Here is a 17,917-nt window from a genome sequence, read left to right as displayed (position 1 = left end):
TTTTCTGTATAATTAATCAGTATTTGTTACTCCTGACCACTTCCTGCAATATATAGTGATGGTATCTTGGATGAGACTAATGTCCACTGCGCTGGCAGATGTTCCAGATGTAATGTTCACCTGGATGACCTTCTTATCTGTTTTTCCAGCTGGTCTGAACATGTTGCCGACCTGCAGACAGTCTTCAACCAACTAGCAGCAGCTTCCCTGACACTTAACCTGGCTAAGTGTGAGTTTGGCAGGATGACTGTCACGTACCTTGGTAAGGAGGTTGGACGAGGACACATCCCATCCATGCCAACGTAACCACCATTGTTACCTTTCCTGTTCTCGCCAACAGACGTGAGTTGCATAGATTCCTGGGGATGGCTGGCTACTGTAGGTGCTTTTGCAAAAATATTTCACAAGTTGTGGCTCCTCTTACCAGTTTGTTAGTCAACAGCAGCCATTTGTCTGGACAGTGGATTGCCAGCATGCCTTTGAATGTGCCAAAGCTCTTCTGTTGTGTTCTCTTGTGCTTGCTGCTCCGGAGTTTTCCCGGCTGCCATTCAAATGGATTCAAGTGGATGTGCAGGAGCTGGAGCAGTCCTCCTCCAGGACGACACGCATCCAGTCTGAAACTTCTCTCTGAAGTTCAACAGATATCAGACGAGGTATTTAACCATAGAGAAGGAGCCCTCGTAATGCTGCTCACCTTATAACAGTTAAAAGCCTATGTGGGATCCACCTCGCTACCTGTTCCTATCAGGTATGTACAACCACAACCAGTGTCTAATGAGGTCGGCACTCATCACTCAACTACAATCTTTAAAATGTTGTGCCTGATAGACTTTCTAGAGTGTAGCTTTTTGCAAAATACTGAGATGTTTGTTTTGTATGTGTGGGGGTGTTACATCCCCCCATATGTGAAAGTGTAATAGTGTTGCTGTGTTGCTCTTCAGGCTCTGTGGGCCTCAGCTATCGCACCTCCTCCTCTCTCCTGCTGTTGGCTGAGCAGCCAATCACAGTCCAGCCGGGGGGGAGTGTTGTGTGGTTTGAACTACTTCGTCAGGACTTTGTCTATAGCTCTTTTGTCTGATGTTAAAGGTCAAACAGGCAGTTTTTCATTTAATCCATTCATTAATTTCAGATTGTGACCTGTTGTTTGTGAATTGTGAGTTCCTTTTATTCCTCACCAGGAAGCCATTTTTGTTATGTTCCCTTTTCTCCTGTTTTTCTTGTTATCAGGAAGTTTTTAGTTTAGAATTGTGGATTTTTCTTTCTTTCTTATTTAGTGTTGTGGTTTTATTTTTTTACTCAGGGCTGTTTGTTTGTTTGTTTATCAGGGCCCTGAATCCACTTGGGGTCGTAGAAATTTCAATTTAATCTAAAGAAGCTGAAAAATATTTTTAAAAATAATAAATAATAATAACAAAATATAAAAATGATAAAAAATAATAATTCTCAAAAATGATAAACATAAAATAAATAATAAAAATACATTTGACATTGTGACATTTACAATAAAACAAAATAAGAATAAATATAACAAAAGTTAAATAAGAAAAATAAGATCAGACTTGTTTATGCCTCTTAACTGTATTTTGTGCCCATGTTGTTTTTAATTAAGTGCTTAATTAAGTTTTATGAGCAGATTTTAATCTCAACCAGATTTTTTTGGGAGAATAAACAGATAATTTAATTTAAACAGAGAATTTGTTTAAATGAAAGAAAATGTTTATGAACAACTAATAAACTCACATTGACCTGACTCTGGAAGAACAATGTGATTAGTTGGACTGCTCCTTTAAATCTGATTAGTTTGAAGTTTGTGGATGAGGGAACATTGTGATATTTAATGTTGTTGTTGTTGTTGTTTACCTCTACATGCTGTATATGAGTAAAGATCAGGAGGAGGTTCACAGTGAAGGATGGAGGCAAGAATGATCAGGAGAGAATAAAAGAAGAGAAAGAGGAGGAGGAGGAGGAGGAGGAGGAGGGCGTTGTCGTCTCCTGGATTAGAAATCCGGCTGGTTAAATTAGGAGGAGTTATTTTTAGCTGCTGCTGCCCCGTCGTCCCTCCTCCTCCTCCTCCTCCTCCTCCTCTCTGAGGCATTAATTACATCCATCCGTTCGGACTAATAATACCCTCACTAATGCTGCTGCTGCTGCTGCTGAGAAATGTTGTGAAATGTTTGCAGAACAAAAGAGGAACAAGAAAAGACTTAGCTGTTTCAGTTTGGTTGCAGATTTTTATCAGAACAAACCGAAAACATGTTAAACTGAGTTTCTGAATTTGATGAATTAGCATGGATGTGGCTAACAAACAAGCTAACAAGCCTGCTAACATTCACTCACAATAAAAGTCGTAACTTGGAGTCCTGAAGACGTTTTAACTCAGTACCACAGGGATGTCAGTGAGTAAGTTTCATACATAAGTGATGAAAACTGACAGTGGAAATACATTCTCACTTCCAGAGTTCTTGGCAGGATATGACTGGCAGTCTATTGGACCAATAGAAGAGCAGCAGAGCCACATCATACAGAATCCCCGCCCCCAGAACATTTGTCCAATTATCAATAAGACCGAGCTAAGAAGCACATTGAAAAACTGAAAAACAAGAAGACAGAGAAAATCTGACAAACACAGAGTCTGAGAAACAAAATGAATCTCAAACACAGAAAAACTGATAAAGAAAAATCTGAGAAATGAACAGAAAATGAGACAAGTGAAGAAAATCAAAGAAATGCAAGTTAAATTGTAGATCAAAGTGTTTATAGTTCATCCTGAGGGGAACATGAATGTGTGAAACTAATTTCACAGCAATACATCCATAGTTGTTGAGATATTTCAATGAAGAGCTAAAGACACAACCTCATGGTGGCGCTAGAGGAAAAGTCAGAGGATCATTAAAATAAGCAGGATTCATCCTCTGAGGAACATGAATGTTGGTACCAAACTTTGTGCTGATCCATCAAGCAGATGTTGAGATATTTCAGTCTGAACCAAAGTGGCAGAAGTTCAGCTGGAACCAACCAGCTACTCCTCGTCAGCAATCAACCACAGGACTGAAAACCAGGCAGCTGAACATGTTTCTGTTTGTTTTCATGAGTCACCTGTGTCTTCCTCACTGCTCTGCATGACCTTTTGACCAATTTAGGACAGTTAATTTTACCTGCCGTTTCCTGATCAATCTCACAAGTTAAGAGTGTTTCTATGAACATTACATGTTTCCCAAAGCAGAACTTCAGAGCGAGTTCTTAATGTCGGCTGTTATTATAATGTAACTTTAAATACATCATAAAGTGTAACTGTTGTAAACAACACAAATAAATGTTTATTTGGAACTAAGTATGAAGTTTGAGTATGAAGCTGTAAAAACATTTACTTAATGAAACAGAATCAGGAAAGATGAGTGAATGTATTTAATGTTTTAGGATCTGGATTAAAATAAGTTATTTTAGTTTTTTAGTGTTTCATGTTTCAGTTTAATGCAGAACAATTTGTTTTATGTTGTTCATTTTGTTTCTTCCTGTTCATGTTTTATGGTTTGAATCTGTGTGTTATTTGTTTGTTAGTTTTCCAGGTGAATATGTGTGGGAAAGTGCTTTTTGTCAGTTGCTTTTATGACAGAATTAAACCAAATAATCATTTATAAGAGACTCAGTCACAGCACTTTTGGGAAACACCTGTTAAGCTTAAAAAGGTTTATAAGAGACTTAAGAGGCTTTTAAGAGACTGGAAGAAAGAAGAGAGGAATGGGAGAAAATGGAGGAAAGTAAAAAAATAAAACATCAGAGGGAAAAGAAAACAAATAAGAGGAAGACAAAAAACGTTGAGAAGTAGTTTTTTTTTTCCTGTTTCTGTCCTCTGATGTTTTTTGAGACTCTTCTGCTCATATTTAATATATTTACATGTTATAATAAAGTCCACTTCTATTTATTTTCTAATATTAAACATCTCACTGTTCAAACATCCTCTGAGCTTCATCCAGTCAGTCTGATGAACCTCTGTTGCCACCTGGTGGCCTCCTGCAGCATCACATAGCTCTGCTTTAATCATACAGTCTATGACAGAAACAGAAGATCTGATAAACTGGTAAAGCATGTATATTTTGATTTAAAGGTGATGATAAGTAAAGATGTTGCATTGAACATCAGTCATCAGAGCTCCTAACACAAATGTTTCTTTGGTGATTAAAACTACATTTTAGTCTTTGAATTCTTTTATATTTTATTATTTTTGTAGTTTGATTGCAGATGTAAATACAGCTTCATGTTTGTCTTTTCTATCAATGAAACTAGATTTCCATTAATAATACAGAAATTTAGGCCACATTTCTAAATATTTATGTAAACTCATGGAAGGATGACTATTGCAATACAGTTTTGGTAAGTAAGTAAAGTAAGTATAAATGAATAAGCAAGCAAATAAAAATTAAGTAAACAATTACGTAAATAATCAAGTAAATAATTAATCAAATAAGTTAATACATAGAAAATAAACAAGTACATAGATTAGACAAATGAATAAGTAGTTTACTTTTACTGTAAATGGTTAACCAAGAAGACTTTTTTTTTCTTTTTAATGATTGTAATGTTGACATTTATACAAAATCTCATTTTCAGAATTCAAGGGTTTTTAATTCAAGAAAAAAAGCCACAAATTCATAATTAATAACAGTTATGACAATTTGACTTGATGTGATTATAAAACAATTATCTTCACATAATTCTTTGGTATAAGATTGTGCCCTTAATCTTGATTATATTTTATATACATATGTTTATTTATGATATGTTATAATTTCGCTTCTGGTTTTCTTCCTTCTCTCTTCTCCTCATTTCTTTTTCCTTTCTTACCTCCTTAGCTTAGTCATAGGGGAATGTTACCTTTAAACTTCTGCTGCATTTAAAATGATCCATGTTTTTCACTTTGACCTGACTTAACTCAAAAGACTCAGAACCTGCAGAGCAGCAGTTTCTTTCTCTTAAACTTTAAAGATGCCTCTGAGGGTAAAACAGCACAAACTGACAGACAAACACATCTGAGGAAAAGAGACAATCCAGAGAGAAAAGCTGCTGCTGAGTCTGTCGAAATCCAACCAAAACCAACCAAAGTTTACATTTTAATCAGTGAGATCCTCTTCATGTCAAGGCCTGAAGCTGAAAGAGGGAAAACAGAGGGATGCTCTTCTGTGCAGCTGGATGATTTTGGGATTCACCTCATGGCCAAACAGATGAGAGGAAAATGTTTTTAGTGTCACATTAGAAAAATCTTTAAATGGAAGCTCATTTCTGCCTGGAAAAATGTAGATTAAAGTTTTAAAAAATAATCATGGTAAACTGGTAAATTTACATATATTCGTAACTGCAACTAACAAAAGAGTATATATTGCAAATTTACATATGTACCACAATTTGTTTATATCACAAACTACATATTTATGTACAAATTTATCAGCAACTCAAGGACAGCATTTAGTGCAACAAATTAGTGTACATCTTATGTAAGCTAAAGCTTGTGATAGTTTGACTTTCTGTGTTGTCTTTTTACATTTTTTTATTATTTGGTTAGGGATGCCAACCAGGTCTCTATCCTGACATTTAAGATGAGTCAGTCAGGTTTTGTTTTGTTTGTAGACACCATTTTCTACTTCCGTGCTGAAATTAATATGATGTGACATTTGTGGTGACACTAAACTGCAGACATAAAGCTGATATTATGTTGATCCACACTGAGTAACTATTTTCTTCTTCAGTGGTTTAGTCCATTGACTGTGTCAGAGCAATGTTGAGCATAATAAAACCAAAAACATGAAATTTAAGCCTCTTTCCACTTTTATTCAAATACAAATACAAATAATTTTGCTGCTTCAACAAATACAGATAAAAATACAAATACTGGGCCCTCTGCATATCCCTAGTGAGCAGTAAGTGCTCCTAACTCTAGTACTTTATAAACTGCCTTGTTATTCCTCACACAGTTCTACACTTTATTTTTCTCATCTTTATTCTCCTTGTTGCTGTTTTTCTTGCTTTTGACAAACATCCTTATTTTTGTCTGAATTGTATAGTTGCAGCACTTCTCATGTATTTTATTGTCTTGTCAAATTAGTGTGTTCTCTTGCTTTTAGTCAGGGGATTTTGCTTTTTTTTTTTTTTTTGAATGATTATTGCAGCCAAATATGGATGATTTTGCAGTGACTCTTCCCAAAAATTGCGATACAATTTGCAATGTGTTATGTGCTCTTTTTGTGGTAAAATTACAGGATTTTTTGCTATATTGGAAATATTGTAAGCAAAGGAAAATGCGATTTCTTTTTTTTTACTTCTATAACAGTAAACTTGTTAGCTTCAGGTTTTGGACTTTTGGTTTTGATTTTGGTCCTGCACATAAAAACTCCTCGTACTCACAGCAGTACTGTAGTCAGTGCTGCACAGTGGAAAGTATGGTATTGTGTATATTTCTGGGCTGCATTGTGTTTTCGCTCACATTGAATCTTTGTACTCTAGGAGCACTGCTGGACACTGCTGTGTAGTAGTTTTGTGTATTCTGTAAAGGATGTGTGCCATGTGTGGACTATGTCTCGTATTGCTTTTTTCTTCATAGTGTGTGTGTTTCTTTTATTGTTTATGTTAAGTTTCGGACACACATGGCAAACCAATTTCCCTCTTAATCTTAATTTTTCTCTATCTATTTCAGAAACAAAATTGATTAATAGAGACATCTCTAACTAGATTTACTCTCCTCTCCCCACATTTTTTAAAATATATTTTTTCATGTATTTATTTCTCCTTGTTGTTTGTGTTCAGTCTGTATGGATTGCTGTTTTTGTGTATTGTCACTTGGTGGTGCTGTCTCCTTGTTTGTATATAACACTTGATTTCAGCAATAATATTAAGGAATAAAGAAAACACAGACGGTCTAAAGTTAGTAAATTTCCTGGAAAGAAGCAAATACTTCAGCACCAATTTATAGGTCAAATAAAGACAGTGTTCAATTGGTTCACTTCCAGTTAATGAATTCCAGTTGCTAAGCTAGCATAAGCTAGACATTTAATCAGTTCACAGCAGGTCAGCCAACACAATTAATTTGACTGATGGATAAATATTAACTCAGGTGGAAATAGAAATCTATAATAGACCAAATTGCACAGACAATTCTTTCCTGAAGACTTTGAAGAAATTATTAAGATATTATAAGAATAGTGGAGCTTTAAAATAAAGCATGGCCAAAAACTCAGATGGCATCCTGGTGATCCAGTGGTTAGGCAAAAATTCTAACAGATCCACAGAAACAAAACAAAGAACACAGATTCAATCAAATATGGCAGAAAGACAGAAAAAATAACTACAATAAAAATAGATGTTATACATGAAGCTGAAGCTTGACACAGGATAAAATCATTAAAATCATTTATTTCCAAAGATGTTTATTAGAATTTGGTCTTTTTTCCCACCACCATCATCCCACCACCCTCCCTTCAGAAGTCTATAAAACTTCTTAAAACCAATGTTACAGAATGCTTTACACAAAACTAACAAACATACAGGAAGAAAATAAACCAGTAAAACAGACATTAGATTCAAATTTAAGATATACAGCATTTAAAACAAAAATAATTGGTAGATCAGTGGATAAAAATGAGTTTGATGAAGTGATTTAAAGGAAGATAATGACTTATCAGACTGTGCTCCTCAAACAGGTTGATCCAGAGCCCTGACAGTAAAGACCAGGACCCATATTTATCTGTGCTGATAATCAGCACTAATTCATTTCCCACCACTCAGTGTCAAGTTATACAAAAACAAGCTGCATTCATGCAGAGTAAATTCTCTTCTGCTTCATAAATTAGTTTTAGTCCTCAGTTAACTCTCAGTGATTCTGAGACGCTTGATAAATATGGGCCCAGGGTCAAAGTCTCATCAGACATCTTTTCTGCATCAAACAGTTCATGTATAACACATTTGTAAAGTGTTGACTCAAAAAAAATCAAGATCTAGACTCCAGTCCAGATGGATCATCAGGATACAGCTGATTTTCTCTCAACACAAACTCCTGGATGTTCACTCACACTCTTACAGAGATCATCACTCCCAGCTGATGAGAGGAGAAGAAGAAACAACAGAGATCATGAATCAGTGTTTAGTGAGACTCACTTCATCAGCTGTCAGTCAGTGATGCAGCACATCCAGTATAAAGAGCAGCAGGGACTTCAGTCCTGTTCAGACCAGAAGTGGAACAGCTGTGCAGCGTAGCCTGCTTCCTTTCAGCTCTCATGTTAACGTGTTGGAGTGAACACACTGAGCTCCAAGCTCACACACCTGCAGAGACTTTGATATCAAGTCTGTTTACTCTGTAGATTTCACTGCAGTACACAGAGGAAATAAACTGCTGACAGTCATGAACACATCATGACTGCAGAAACAGACATTCACTCATCAGTTCACTGATGGATTTACTGTTGATACATGTGAAGTGTTATAAAGGTTTAAAAGCTACAGAGTCTCTGTGGGATTTGAAGATCTTTCCTGCTGTTAAATCATCACATGACAATCATTCAGAGCTCTCAGCTAAACACCTGCTGTGATTCCTGGACTTCAGCAGAGGTTCTGGTCTGTATAAAGACAACATGTTTACTAAACGTAATGATGGTTCTGTGAAATCAGAGCCAGTGATTTGCAGGCTTCAGTCAGACTGATCTTAGAGCTCTGACAAAGATGAACTGATCAATTCTTAAGTGTTGAAATGAGAGAAAAAACACTTTCAGATTAGATTTGATGGTAGGACAGTTTGATGATGAGGACCACTGTCTCTATACATCTTGTAAGGCTGTCAGCTGTAATCCAGCTTTATTTCCTGCAGACATGAACACAACAACAACAGCCATCCTCACATCAATTCAAACACATGATCACAACAAGCTGATCTAATTGGCTGACTGTTCTCTCTGTGTGTGTGTCTTTCTGTCCAGTCCTGAAGCCTGTCAGCATTCTCTTCTCACAGCTTCACTGAGAAAAGCAGCCACTGAGAAGGTTGGAGGTTCACTGGGAAATACTGGATATTTGCTTTGATACTAACTGTTTTTAATACAATACTGCTGGAACCAGCATGGACTGACTCCAACTCTCTACTGACCTCAGAGTCTCCAGTCTTCAGTGTCGACTCTTCTTAAGAACAGACAGCAGCTTCATGTCTGAAGCTTGCAGGTTGTTGTCACTCAAAACCAGCTCTCTCAGATGGGAGGGGTTGGACTTCAGAGCTGAGACCAGAGAGGCACAGCTGATCTCTGACAAACTGCAGTACCTCAATCTGAATAAAGAATAAATTATGTCACTTTAGAAGACAAAGTTCATGCTCACAATCACTCAGTGTTTCATAATCTGTTCAGAGCTGAAGAAGGTTTAGAATGTAGAATTTTAGAAAATGGAAACTTCAAACACACGAACCCAACAGGATGCAGGTTAAAAACTGTCAAATATAAAAGACAAAAACAGAGTTTCAGAGGTTCAGAGTGAATTATCCAGTGTAGATTTTTCTTGTTATATGAAGGTTTTAAATGTGTAGCTCAGCATTGCTCTGACACAGTCAATTGACTAAACCACTGAAGAAGAAAATAGTTACTCAGTGTGGATCAATATAATATCAGCTTTATGTCTGCAGTTTAGTGTCACCACAACTGTCACATCATATTAATCTCAGCACGGAAGTAGAAAATGGTGTCTGACCCCAGAATCTCCAGTCTACAGTGTGGACTCTTCAGAAAATCACACAGCAGTTTCATTCCTGAGTCAGACAGGTTGTTGTAGCCCAGTTGCAGCTCTCTCAGATGGGAGGGGTTGGACTTCAGAGCTGAGGCCAGAGAAGCACAGCTGATCTCTGACAAACTGCAGGAACTCAATCTGAATAAAGAATAAATTATGTCACTTTAGAAGGCAAAGTTCATGCTTGAAATCATTCAATGTTTCATAAGCTATTCAGAGCTGAAGAAGGTTTAGAATGTAGAAGTTTAGAAAATGGAAACTCCAAACACCTGAACCCAACAGGATGCAGGTTAAAAACTGTCCAATACAAACAGTGAAAAAGAGCTCTCATTAATATTAATGACAACTTGCTGCTACTTCAGTAGTGTGTAGTAGTAGTAGTGACTTCACCTGTCCTGGCATCTGAGGGTAGCGATGCCTTGAACGGGTAAAAGTTTGAGCCCATGGTGGTTTTCAAGACGCACTCCAAACTTGTCAAAACTTTGAATAATTTATTTTAGCAAAAAAGGGTTTACAAACATAAACAAAAACAACTCCATAATTCCTATTAAACTCAAAAGATAATGAAAAAATATCTAAAAATTGTATTGAATTGCTATAAAGTGGTCAAAATTGGCATTGAACCACAGCCTCAACCTGTCCGACACTCCCAGACTGACTCACTCGCCGCCATGACCAGGTGAGTATATAATTGCTGTTCAGTCACCTCTCCAAACAGTAACGCCCCTCAGCCACAAGCAATCAAAGATAGCTATATCAAATTATATCCAAAATTCTATAGAAAACCAATCATTAGCCACTGTGCGGTGGGAGCTGACCTAGTGTAGCTCATACTCCCCTGGTAGTTCCTGAGCAGCCAGGAAACCAGGGTGGCTGGGTGACTGTCCAAAGAAAGCATTGCCCTAAGCAGAAGCCCATGGTTCCACAGAAGCCCACCACCAACCAGTTCACATTTTGAACAGGTTCTCCAAACTCTGTGACACACCCGCTTAGAAACCAACTCTGATTACTGGCAGCTCTATAGTCAGAAACGTGAAGTTAGCAACACCAACAGCCATAGCTAAATGTATTCCTGGGGCAAGAGCAAGTGACACAGAATCACATTTAAAACTGCTGGCTAAGGATAAGCGTAAACATGGTACAATTGTTATTCTTGTTGGCACTAACGACTCACGATTATGCCAGTCAGAGGGCATTAAAATCAATGTTGAGTCGGTGTGTACATATGCAAAGACAATGTCGGACTCCTTGGTTTCTCTGGGCCCCTGCATAATCTGACCAGTGATGACATGTATACCTGCATGTATAACTGCTGGCTGTCTAGGTGGTGTCCAGCAAATGACATGGGCTTCATAGACAATGGGTGGACTTTCTGGGGAAGACCTTGTCTAGTTAGGAGAGACGGCATACATCCCACTTCGGACGGAGCTGCTCTCATATCTAGAAATATGGCTGAGTTTATTAGTAAACCAAAACCATGGCAACCTCTAGAGTTGAGACCAGGATGCAGAGCTGCAGTCCTACAAGTTTCTCTGTGCTTCAATCAGAGCAGTTACCCACCCAAAACCACATAGAGACTGTGTCTGTCCCCTGATCACTTAAATCAATTCAATCTAAAATAAACAAAAGAGGGGTCATTCATAAAAATCTAAAAAAAATAAACACAATGTCTGCAATTGCACAACAAAATAGGAGAATGAATGTGGACTCTTAAACATTAGATCACTATCATCTAAAGCCATATTAGTAAATGATCTAATCTCAGATCATCATATTGATTTATTTAATCTTACTGAAACCTGGCCATGTCATGAAAAATATGTAAACCTTAATGAATCCACTTCCCCCAGTCATATTAAGACTCACAATCCTTGAGATACTGGGCAACGAGGTGGAGTTGCAGCCATCTTCAACTCAAGCCTAATTATCAACCCTAGACCTACATTTCAAAAGCCTTGTTCTTAATATCTCTCACATAACCTGGAAAACTTTACAGCCAATTCTATTTGTTATAGTGTACCGTCCTCCTGGCCCATACTCTGAATTCTTATCTGAATTCTAAGAGTTCTTATCAAACTTAGTCCTTAGTACAGATAAAGTAATTATAGTAGATGATTTCAATATTCATGTTGATAATGATAGTCGTAGCACTCCGTTTATCTCATTATTAGACTCAATTGGCTTCTTTCAGAGTGTAAATAAACCCACTCACTGTCTTAATCACACCCTCGATCTTGTTCTGACTTACGGCATCGAAATTGAGCATTTGATAGTTTTTTCACAAAATCCTATTTTATCAGACCATTACTTGATAACTTTTGAATTCCTGTTATTCCTGGATTACACGCCATTAGATGAAAATGTCTTCATTAGATGTCTATTTGATAATGCTGGAAGCAGTTCCATCAGTATTGAATTCAGTGCTATGTCTCAATACTACACAGGACTCTTACGCTAATTTTAGTCCCTCCCAAATTGATAATCTTGTTGATAATGCCACAGGCTCATTGTGAATAACACTTGACTCCATTGCACCTTTAAAAAGGAAAATAATAAAACATAAGAGGTTAGCTCCATGGTTTAACTCCCAAAACCACAAATTAAAGGAAACATTGCAAAAATTTGAAAGGATTTGGCATTCCACCAAACTAGAAGAATCTCGCTTAGTCTGGAAGGATAGTCTTAAAACATATAGGAAGGCTCTGTCATACCCTCTGCCTGTTACTCATCATTAATAGAGGAGAGTAAAAACAGCCCAAGTTCCTTTTCAGCACTTTGGCCAGGCTGACAAAGAGCCATAACTCTATTGATATATGTATTTCTATAGCTCAGTGGTAACGACTTTAAGAACCAGTCATCTTTCATAACTGCAGAAAAAAATTGTACAATAAAAAATGAAAATATGGAAAAAAGAAAATTGACTTCATGGATGTAAGCTCTGAATGTACATAAATTAGGTTCAGTTGTTAAGCATTAATATCAACAATAGTAACAGACAGTTAGTGAACTGACCCCAGAGTCTTCAGTCTACAGTGTGGACTCTCCAGAAATTCACACAGCTGCTTCACTCCTGAATCCTTTAGCTTGTTGTGACTCACTTCCAGCTCTCTCAGATAGGAGGGGTTTGACTTCAGAGCAGAGGCCAGAGAAGCACAGCTGATCTCTGACAAACTACAGAAACTAAATCTGAATAAAGAAAAAATGATGTAGATTAAATCCATTTCTAATCAACTTTACTATTTCCTAATCAATGAGCTTTTCCCTAAAATGAGCACAGTACCTTTGTCATTGTGTTATTGTAGATCATTATAATGTCAGCCTTCTACAGACATCATCCAAATGTCACCACAACATTCAGACACCTATTCATGTCAACACTGATTCATAAATTGCTGCTGAACTCAGTCAAGTCTGTAATTAGAGGTTAAATATAAAATCAGACATGCTTGACTGAAAACCTGTTCATTATTTATTACATGATCTCCTTCTTGTATTTGATAGTTTAGTAGGTATGTGTAATTAAAACATGTTATTGGTGGCAGTAATCTTTCCGCTTGTCCATAATGACTATGAAGTGGTCTCTTCCTAACACAGCTACACTGCAGGAAATGAGTTTGTAAGTTCAGCCAAAGCTAATATGAGGCTTTGTCTGGTAGACTCCCACTTGATTTGTCTCACTGAAAATTACAGAATATTTAGTACAAAATTCCCTCTTTGAGTTACGATCCCTCCACTGCAGCTTAACAAGGAAACACTGAAGAAACACAAAGATATTTACTTGATATGTGTAACTCAGACTGCTGAAGCCAAATTCTAGTTTAAAATTTGGGAGTCATGTTTACACAGAACAAGACTGTGGATTTTGAATCCCTGAAAAAATTAAAATTCTACAGATTTGTGCTCAGGCAAATCCTGAAAATTTATGAACTAAACATTTGAAACTTCAGTGAAGGAATTGAAGTGAATATATAGAAAAAAACTACCAAAGCTACAGCCAGTGAACTGACCTCAGAGTCTCCAGTCTACAGTTTGGACTCTCCAGTCCAGCAGAAAGCAGTTTCACTCCTGAATTTTGTAGGTCATTGTAGCTCAAGTCCAACTCTCTCAGATGGGAGGGGTCGGACTTCAGAGCTGAGGCCACAATTTCACAGTGAGTCTTTGAGAGTCCACAGCCAGAGAGTCTGTCATGACACATATATTACAACATATGTGATTGTGAAAGAGGACACTTTATTTGACAAAACAGTTTGACATTCCCTATTTTGATTAACATTTGCTCTTCACATCAGTGGTTCACCTCATCATTTTTATTTATTTTTTTATTTTTTTTGTGGGGGGGGGGGGGGGGGGGGGGGGGGGGGGGGGCATTTTATCCCTTTAATGGAAAGCAACAGTTGAGAGATAACAGGAAACAAGAGGAGAGAAAGACAGAGAATGACATGCAACAAAGGTCTACCACCAGAATCAAACCACAGACGTGGTAATATGGCATACATCTTAACCAGTAGGCTACCAGAGCACTTTTAATCTTTGTTTTGCTTTCATCTTGCAGATGAAGGGAGAGAAAAGAGAGTTACTTTGAGGTTTCCATGATGTGCATTTCCTGCTACTACTCTTCTCTACACCAACAACAGAGAAAACACATGAGAGTTTCTTTCTGTGACCAACAGAATATAAGGAAGACTTAAAAACAAGACTGTGTAACACGACATCCATCTTTAAATAAAAAGTTGAATTCACAAGAAATGAAAGGCACCATTGCTTGGTTCAACACACTCACAGGTTTTGTCTCATATGACCAGTAGTTTATGGAGGCCAATGTTGGTTAATGTTAGCAAACTTTAGATATCGTTGCATAACTGACATTACTGAATCAGTTTGCTGATTCGCTGATTCATCGTGCTCACTATGAAATGACTCAGAAACAATTAAGAAAATAATGATGATGAAAGCAAATCTCTCTGACTTCAGAAATCACCTTTGGAAAATGATACAGATCTTATTTTAAACTCTTAATCATAATGGTAAAAAACTTATTTGCAGAACCTACTCATGTAATAATAACTTTACTGCAGTCACTGATAAAATACTGATATATGTTGTGATAAAATGCTGCTGTAATAAAACTTCAACCACAACCTCTGAAGTCCTTCATTTGTTCTACAAGGTTTGAACGACACCTCCGTCACCCAAAGGAAGATAAATAGAAGAAAAAACTGTAAAAATCCAATAATTCCCAGAAAGAAATAGAATAACTGTGTTCATTAACTTAACAACTATAAACACAACACACAACACAACTGAAAAATCAACATTATTTACACTCACAATATTTGAAACAGCTCAAGAACATCTGAGATTTAATATAACTTACATATTATTTCAGCTATAAACAAGTAGAGCACTATTTTAACAATAATAAGAATTTTATATTATTTATATTTGAAGAACTAAACTACTAATCTACATTGATTTATAATGCCAATCACATCTGGACTTACTGAGCATTTCTGCAGTTCCTCACAGCTGGGATCAGTCTCCGTCGTCCCTCCACGGATGTGTTGTACTTCTCCAAATCCAACTCATCCAGAACCTCCTCTGACATCTGCAGCATGTAGGCCAGAGCTGAGCAGTGGATCACAGAAAGTTTCTTCTCTGACCTGTTCTCTGACTTCAGGAACTCTTGGATCTCCTGATGTACTGAGCGGTCGTTCATCTCCATCAGACAGTGGAAAATGTTGATGCTTCTGTCAGGAGATATGTCCTCAGTGTTCATCTCCTTCAGGTTGTTGATAACTCTCTGGATGATTTCTGGACTATTCTCTTGTCGACCCAGCAGGTCTCCTAAGAGTTTCTGGTTGGACTCCAGAGAGAGGCCATGAAGGAAGCAAATAAACAGGTCCAGATGGCCATTTTTACTTTTTAGAGATTTCTCCATGGCTCCCATCAGGAAGACATCCAGAGATGGGTCACAGCTATCATTGTTTATGAAGTAAGCTGAAATCCTCTTGAGCAAAGACTTTGGTTTTGATTCCCTGTGTTTGTAGTTTTCTCCCAGGAAGACCTCCAGTACCTCTGTGTTGCTGTTGGTGTAACAGTGGTACACGTAGACTGCAGCCAGAAACTCCTGAATGCTCAGATGAACAAAGCAGTAGACTGTTTTCTGGAAGATCCCATTCTCTCTTTTGAGGATCTCTGTACAAAATCCTGATAACACTGAGACCTCTGTGACATCAAGACCACACTGCTCCAGGTCTTTCTGGTAGAATATGATGTTTCCTTCCTCCAGTTGTTCAAACGCCAGCCTCCCTAGCTTCAGAAGAACTTTCATGTCAGCCTCCGTCAGCTCCCGTGGACTCGTCTCCTGTCCTTCATCATACTTTTGCTTCTTCCTCTTTGTCTGAACCAGCAGGAATTGTGAGTACATGTCAGTCAGGGTCGTGGGCAGCTCTCTTCGTTGGTCTGTAGTCAACATGTGCTTCAGAACTGAAGCAGTGATCCAGCAGAAAACTGGGATGTGACACATGATGTGGAGAATCCTGGATGTCTTGATGTGTGAGATGATTCTGCTGGACACCTCTTCATCACTGAATCTCTTCCTGAAGTACTCCTCCTTCTGGGCATCATTGAAGCCTCGTACTTCTGTGACCCTGTCAACACATGTCAGAGGGATCTGATTGGCTGCTGCAGGTCGGGAAGTTATCCAGATGAGAGCCAAGGGAAGCAGATGCCCCTCGATAAGGTTTGTCAACAGAACGTTGACTGATGACTTCTGTGTGACATCAGACAAAACCTCATTGCTCTTGAAATCCAGTGAAAGTCTGCTTTCATCCAGGCCATCAAAGATGAACAAAACTTTACAGTCATCGAGCTTCTCTGCTGTGACCTTCTGTAATGTTGGATGGAATTCATGGATCAGCTTGAGGAGACTGTACCGCTCATCTTTGATCAAGTTCAGCTCCCTGAACGAAAGCAGAATCACCAGACTGACATCTTGGTTTTTCAGGCCCTCTGCCCAGTCCAGAGTGAACTTCTGCACTGAGAATGTTTTTCCAATGCCAGCAACGCCGTTCGTCAGAACGACTCTGATGTATTTCTCGTGGTCAGGTAAGGCTTTAAAGATGTCGTGACACTTGATTGAAGTGTCAAGGAGGGTCTTTGTCTTGGAAGCTGTCTCAAGCTGTCTCATTTCATGTAGGGCATCACTCTGTATCTCTGTGATGTAGAGCTCAGTGTAGATCCTATTGAGGAGGGTTCTACTCTCTGCATCAGGTCTTTCAGTCACATGTTGACATTTCCTCCTCATTCTGATCTTATAGATCTTATATAAATCTGAAACGTCCTGCAGACCACTTTCTGCTGAAAGAGAAGAAAAATGTTGATTTGAACATCTATCAGTGTGTTTACATGCACTTATAGAACCAGGTTACTCAGAGAAACCAGGTTATGTGGGTAATCAGGGAACATGTTAACATGCAGAGTAGTAACCTTGTTACTTTAAATTTGTGTGTACAAGCAACCGATCAGTGATCAGATCCCTCCTCTACACTGACCTTATTATCAAATCATGTCTTTCTTATTTTATCAGTATTAGTGATAGAAGATGTTTGTTAGTCCTGACTTTTTGTTCTGTTTCACTTTGTGTGTCTGAGTCAGAATTTTTCCTCACAGCTTGAATGTGTCTGAATTCAACAAACAGTAAAATGTTAAGTGGTGGAAACCAACCAGTTATCATGGTATTTGTGAAATGGATGATGTGTGAATTATTTGGTACTGTACAGCAGCGTTGTGTGACCGAGGCAAATTTCCCTCCGGGACAATAAAGTTTGGTCCTGTCTTGTCTTGTGTAACCAAGTGTGAAGTAGTTGGGATAAGTCCAAGAAGTTGTAAAAAGTTAAATGATCTCTTCTGGGGGTTTCCCCAGTGAGGAAGTTCAAGTATCTTGGAGTATTGTTTCCCAGTAAGGGTAAGATGGAGAAAGACTAACAGATGACTGGTTGCAGTGAGCAACAAGGATGTGGCAGGTAAAAAAGGGGAAAAGGGTTGTTGTTTTTTCCATATTGTGAGCCAGTTAACCAAATTTATCTTAGCTTGTGAATCATTAAAGAAATATTCTTTATCCTGCTACTTTTTCTTTTCGATGAAGGTGGTACCATAAAGAATGACAAAT

General features: G+C 37.9%; 1 protein-coding gene and 1 long non-coding RNA gene across 2 annotated transcripts in view; both read right to left on the bottom strand.

The window, feature by feature from the left end:
• Positions 1-7,437: 7,437 nt before the first annotated feature.
• On the bottom strand, positions 7,438-9,873 carry LOC121890636. Its single transcript, XR_006093851.1, has 3 exons — positions 9,712-9,873; positions 9,122-9,295; positions 7,438-8,083 (listed from the first exon to the last, which is right to left on the bottom strand). It is a non-coding gene; the product is annotated as an uncharacterized LOC121890636 (long non-coding RNA).
• A 2,873-nt stretch (positions 9,874-12,746) lies between these two features.
• LOC121891262 (NACHT, LRR and PYD domains-containing protein 12-like) overlaps positions 12,747-17,917 on the bottom strand; it is an 82,716-nt gene continuing 77,545 nt past the window's right edge. Inside the window, exons 3-5 of the mRNA XM_042404088.1 lie at positions 15,249-17,106; positions 13,755-13,928; positions 12,747-12,933 (exon numbers count right to left, since the gene is read on the bottom strand). Of these exons, the coding sequence (XP_042260022.1) occupies positions 12,747-12,933; positions 13,755-13,928; positions 15,249-17,106 (2,219 nt within the window). The remainder of the gene's footprint in view (positions 12,934-13,754; positions 13,929-15,248; positions 17,107-17,917) is intronic.

The sequence above is a fragment of the Thunnus maccoyii genome, chromosome 23, assembly GCF_910596095.1.
Source record: "Thunnus maccoyii chromosome 23, fThuMac1.1, whole genome shotgun sequence".
In the NCBI taxonomy this organism is placed as follows: Eukaryota; Metazoa; Chordata; class Actinopteri; order Scombriformes; family Scombridae; genus Thunnus; species Thunnus maccoyii.
Note: the sequence above shows the minus strand (reverse complement) of the source record. Positions and strands in the feature narration are given on the sequence as shown.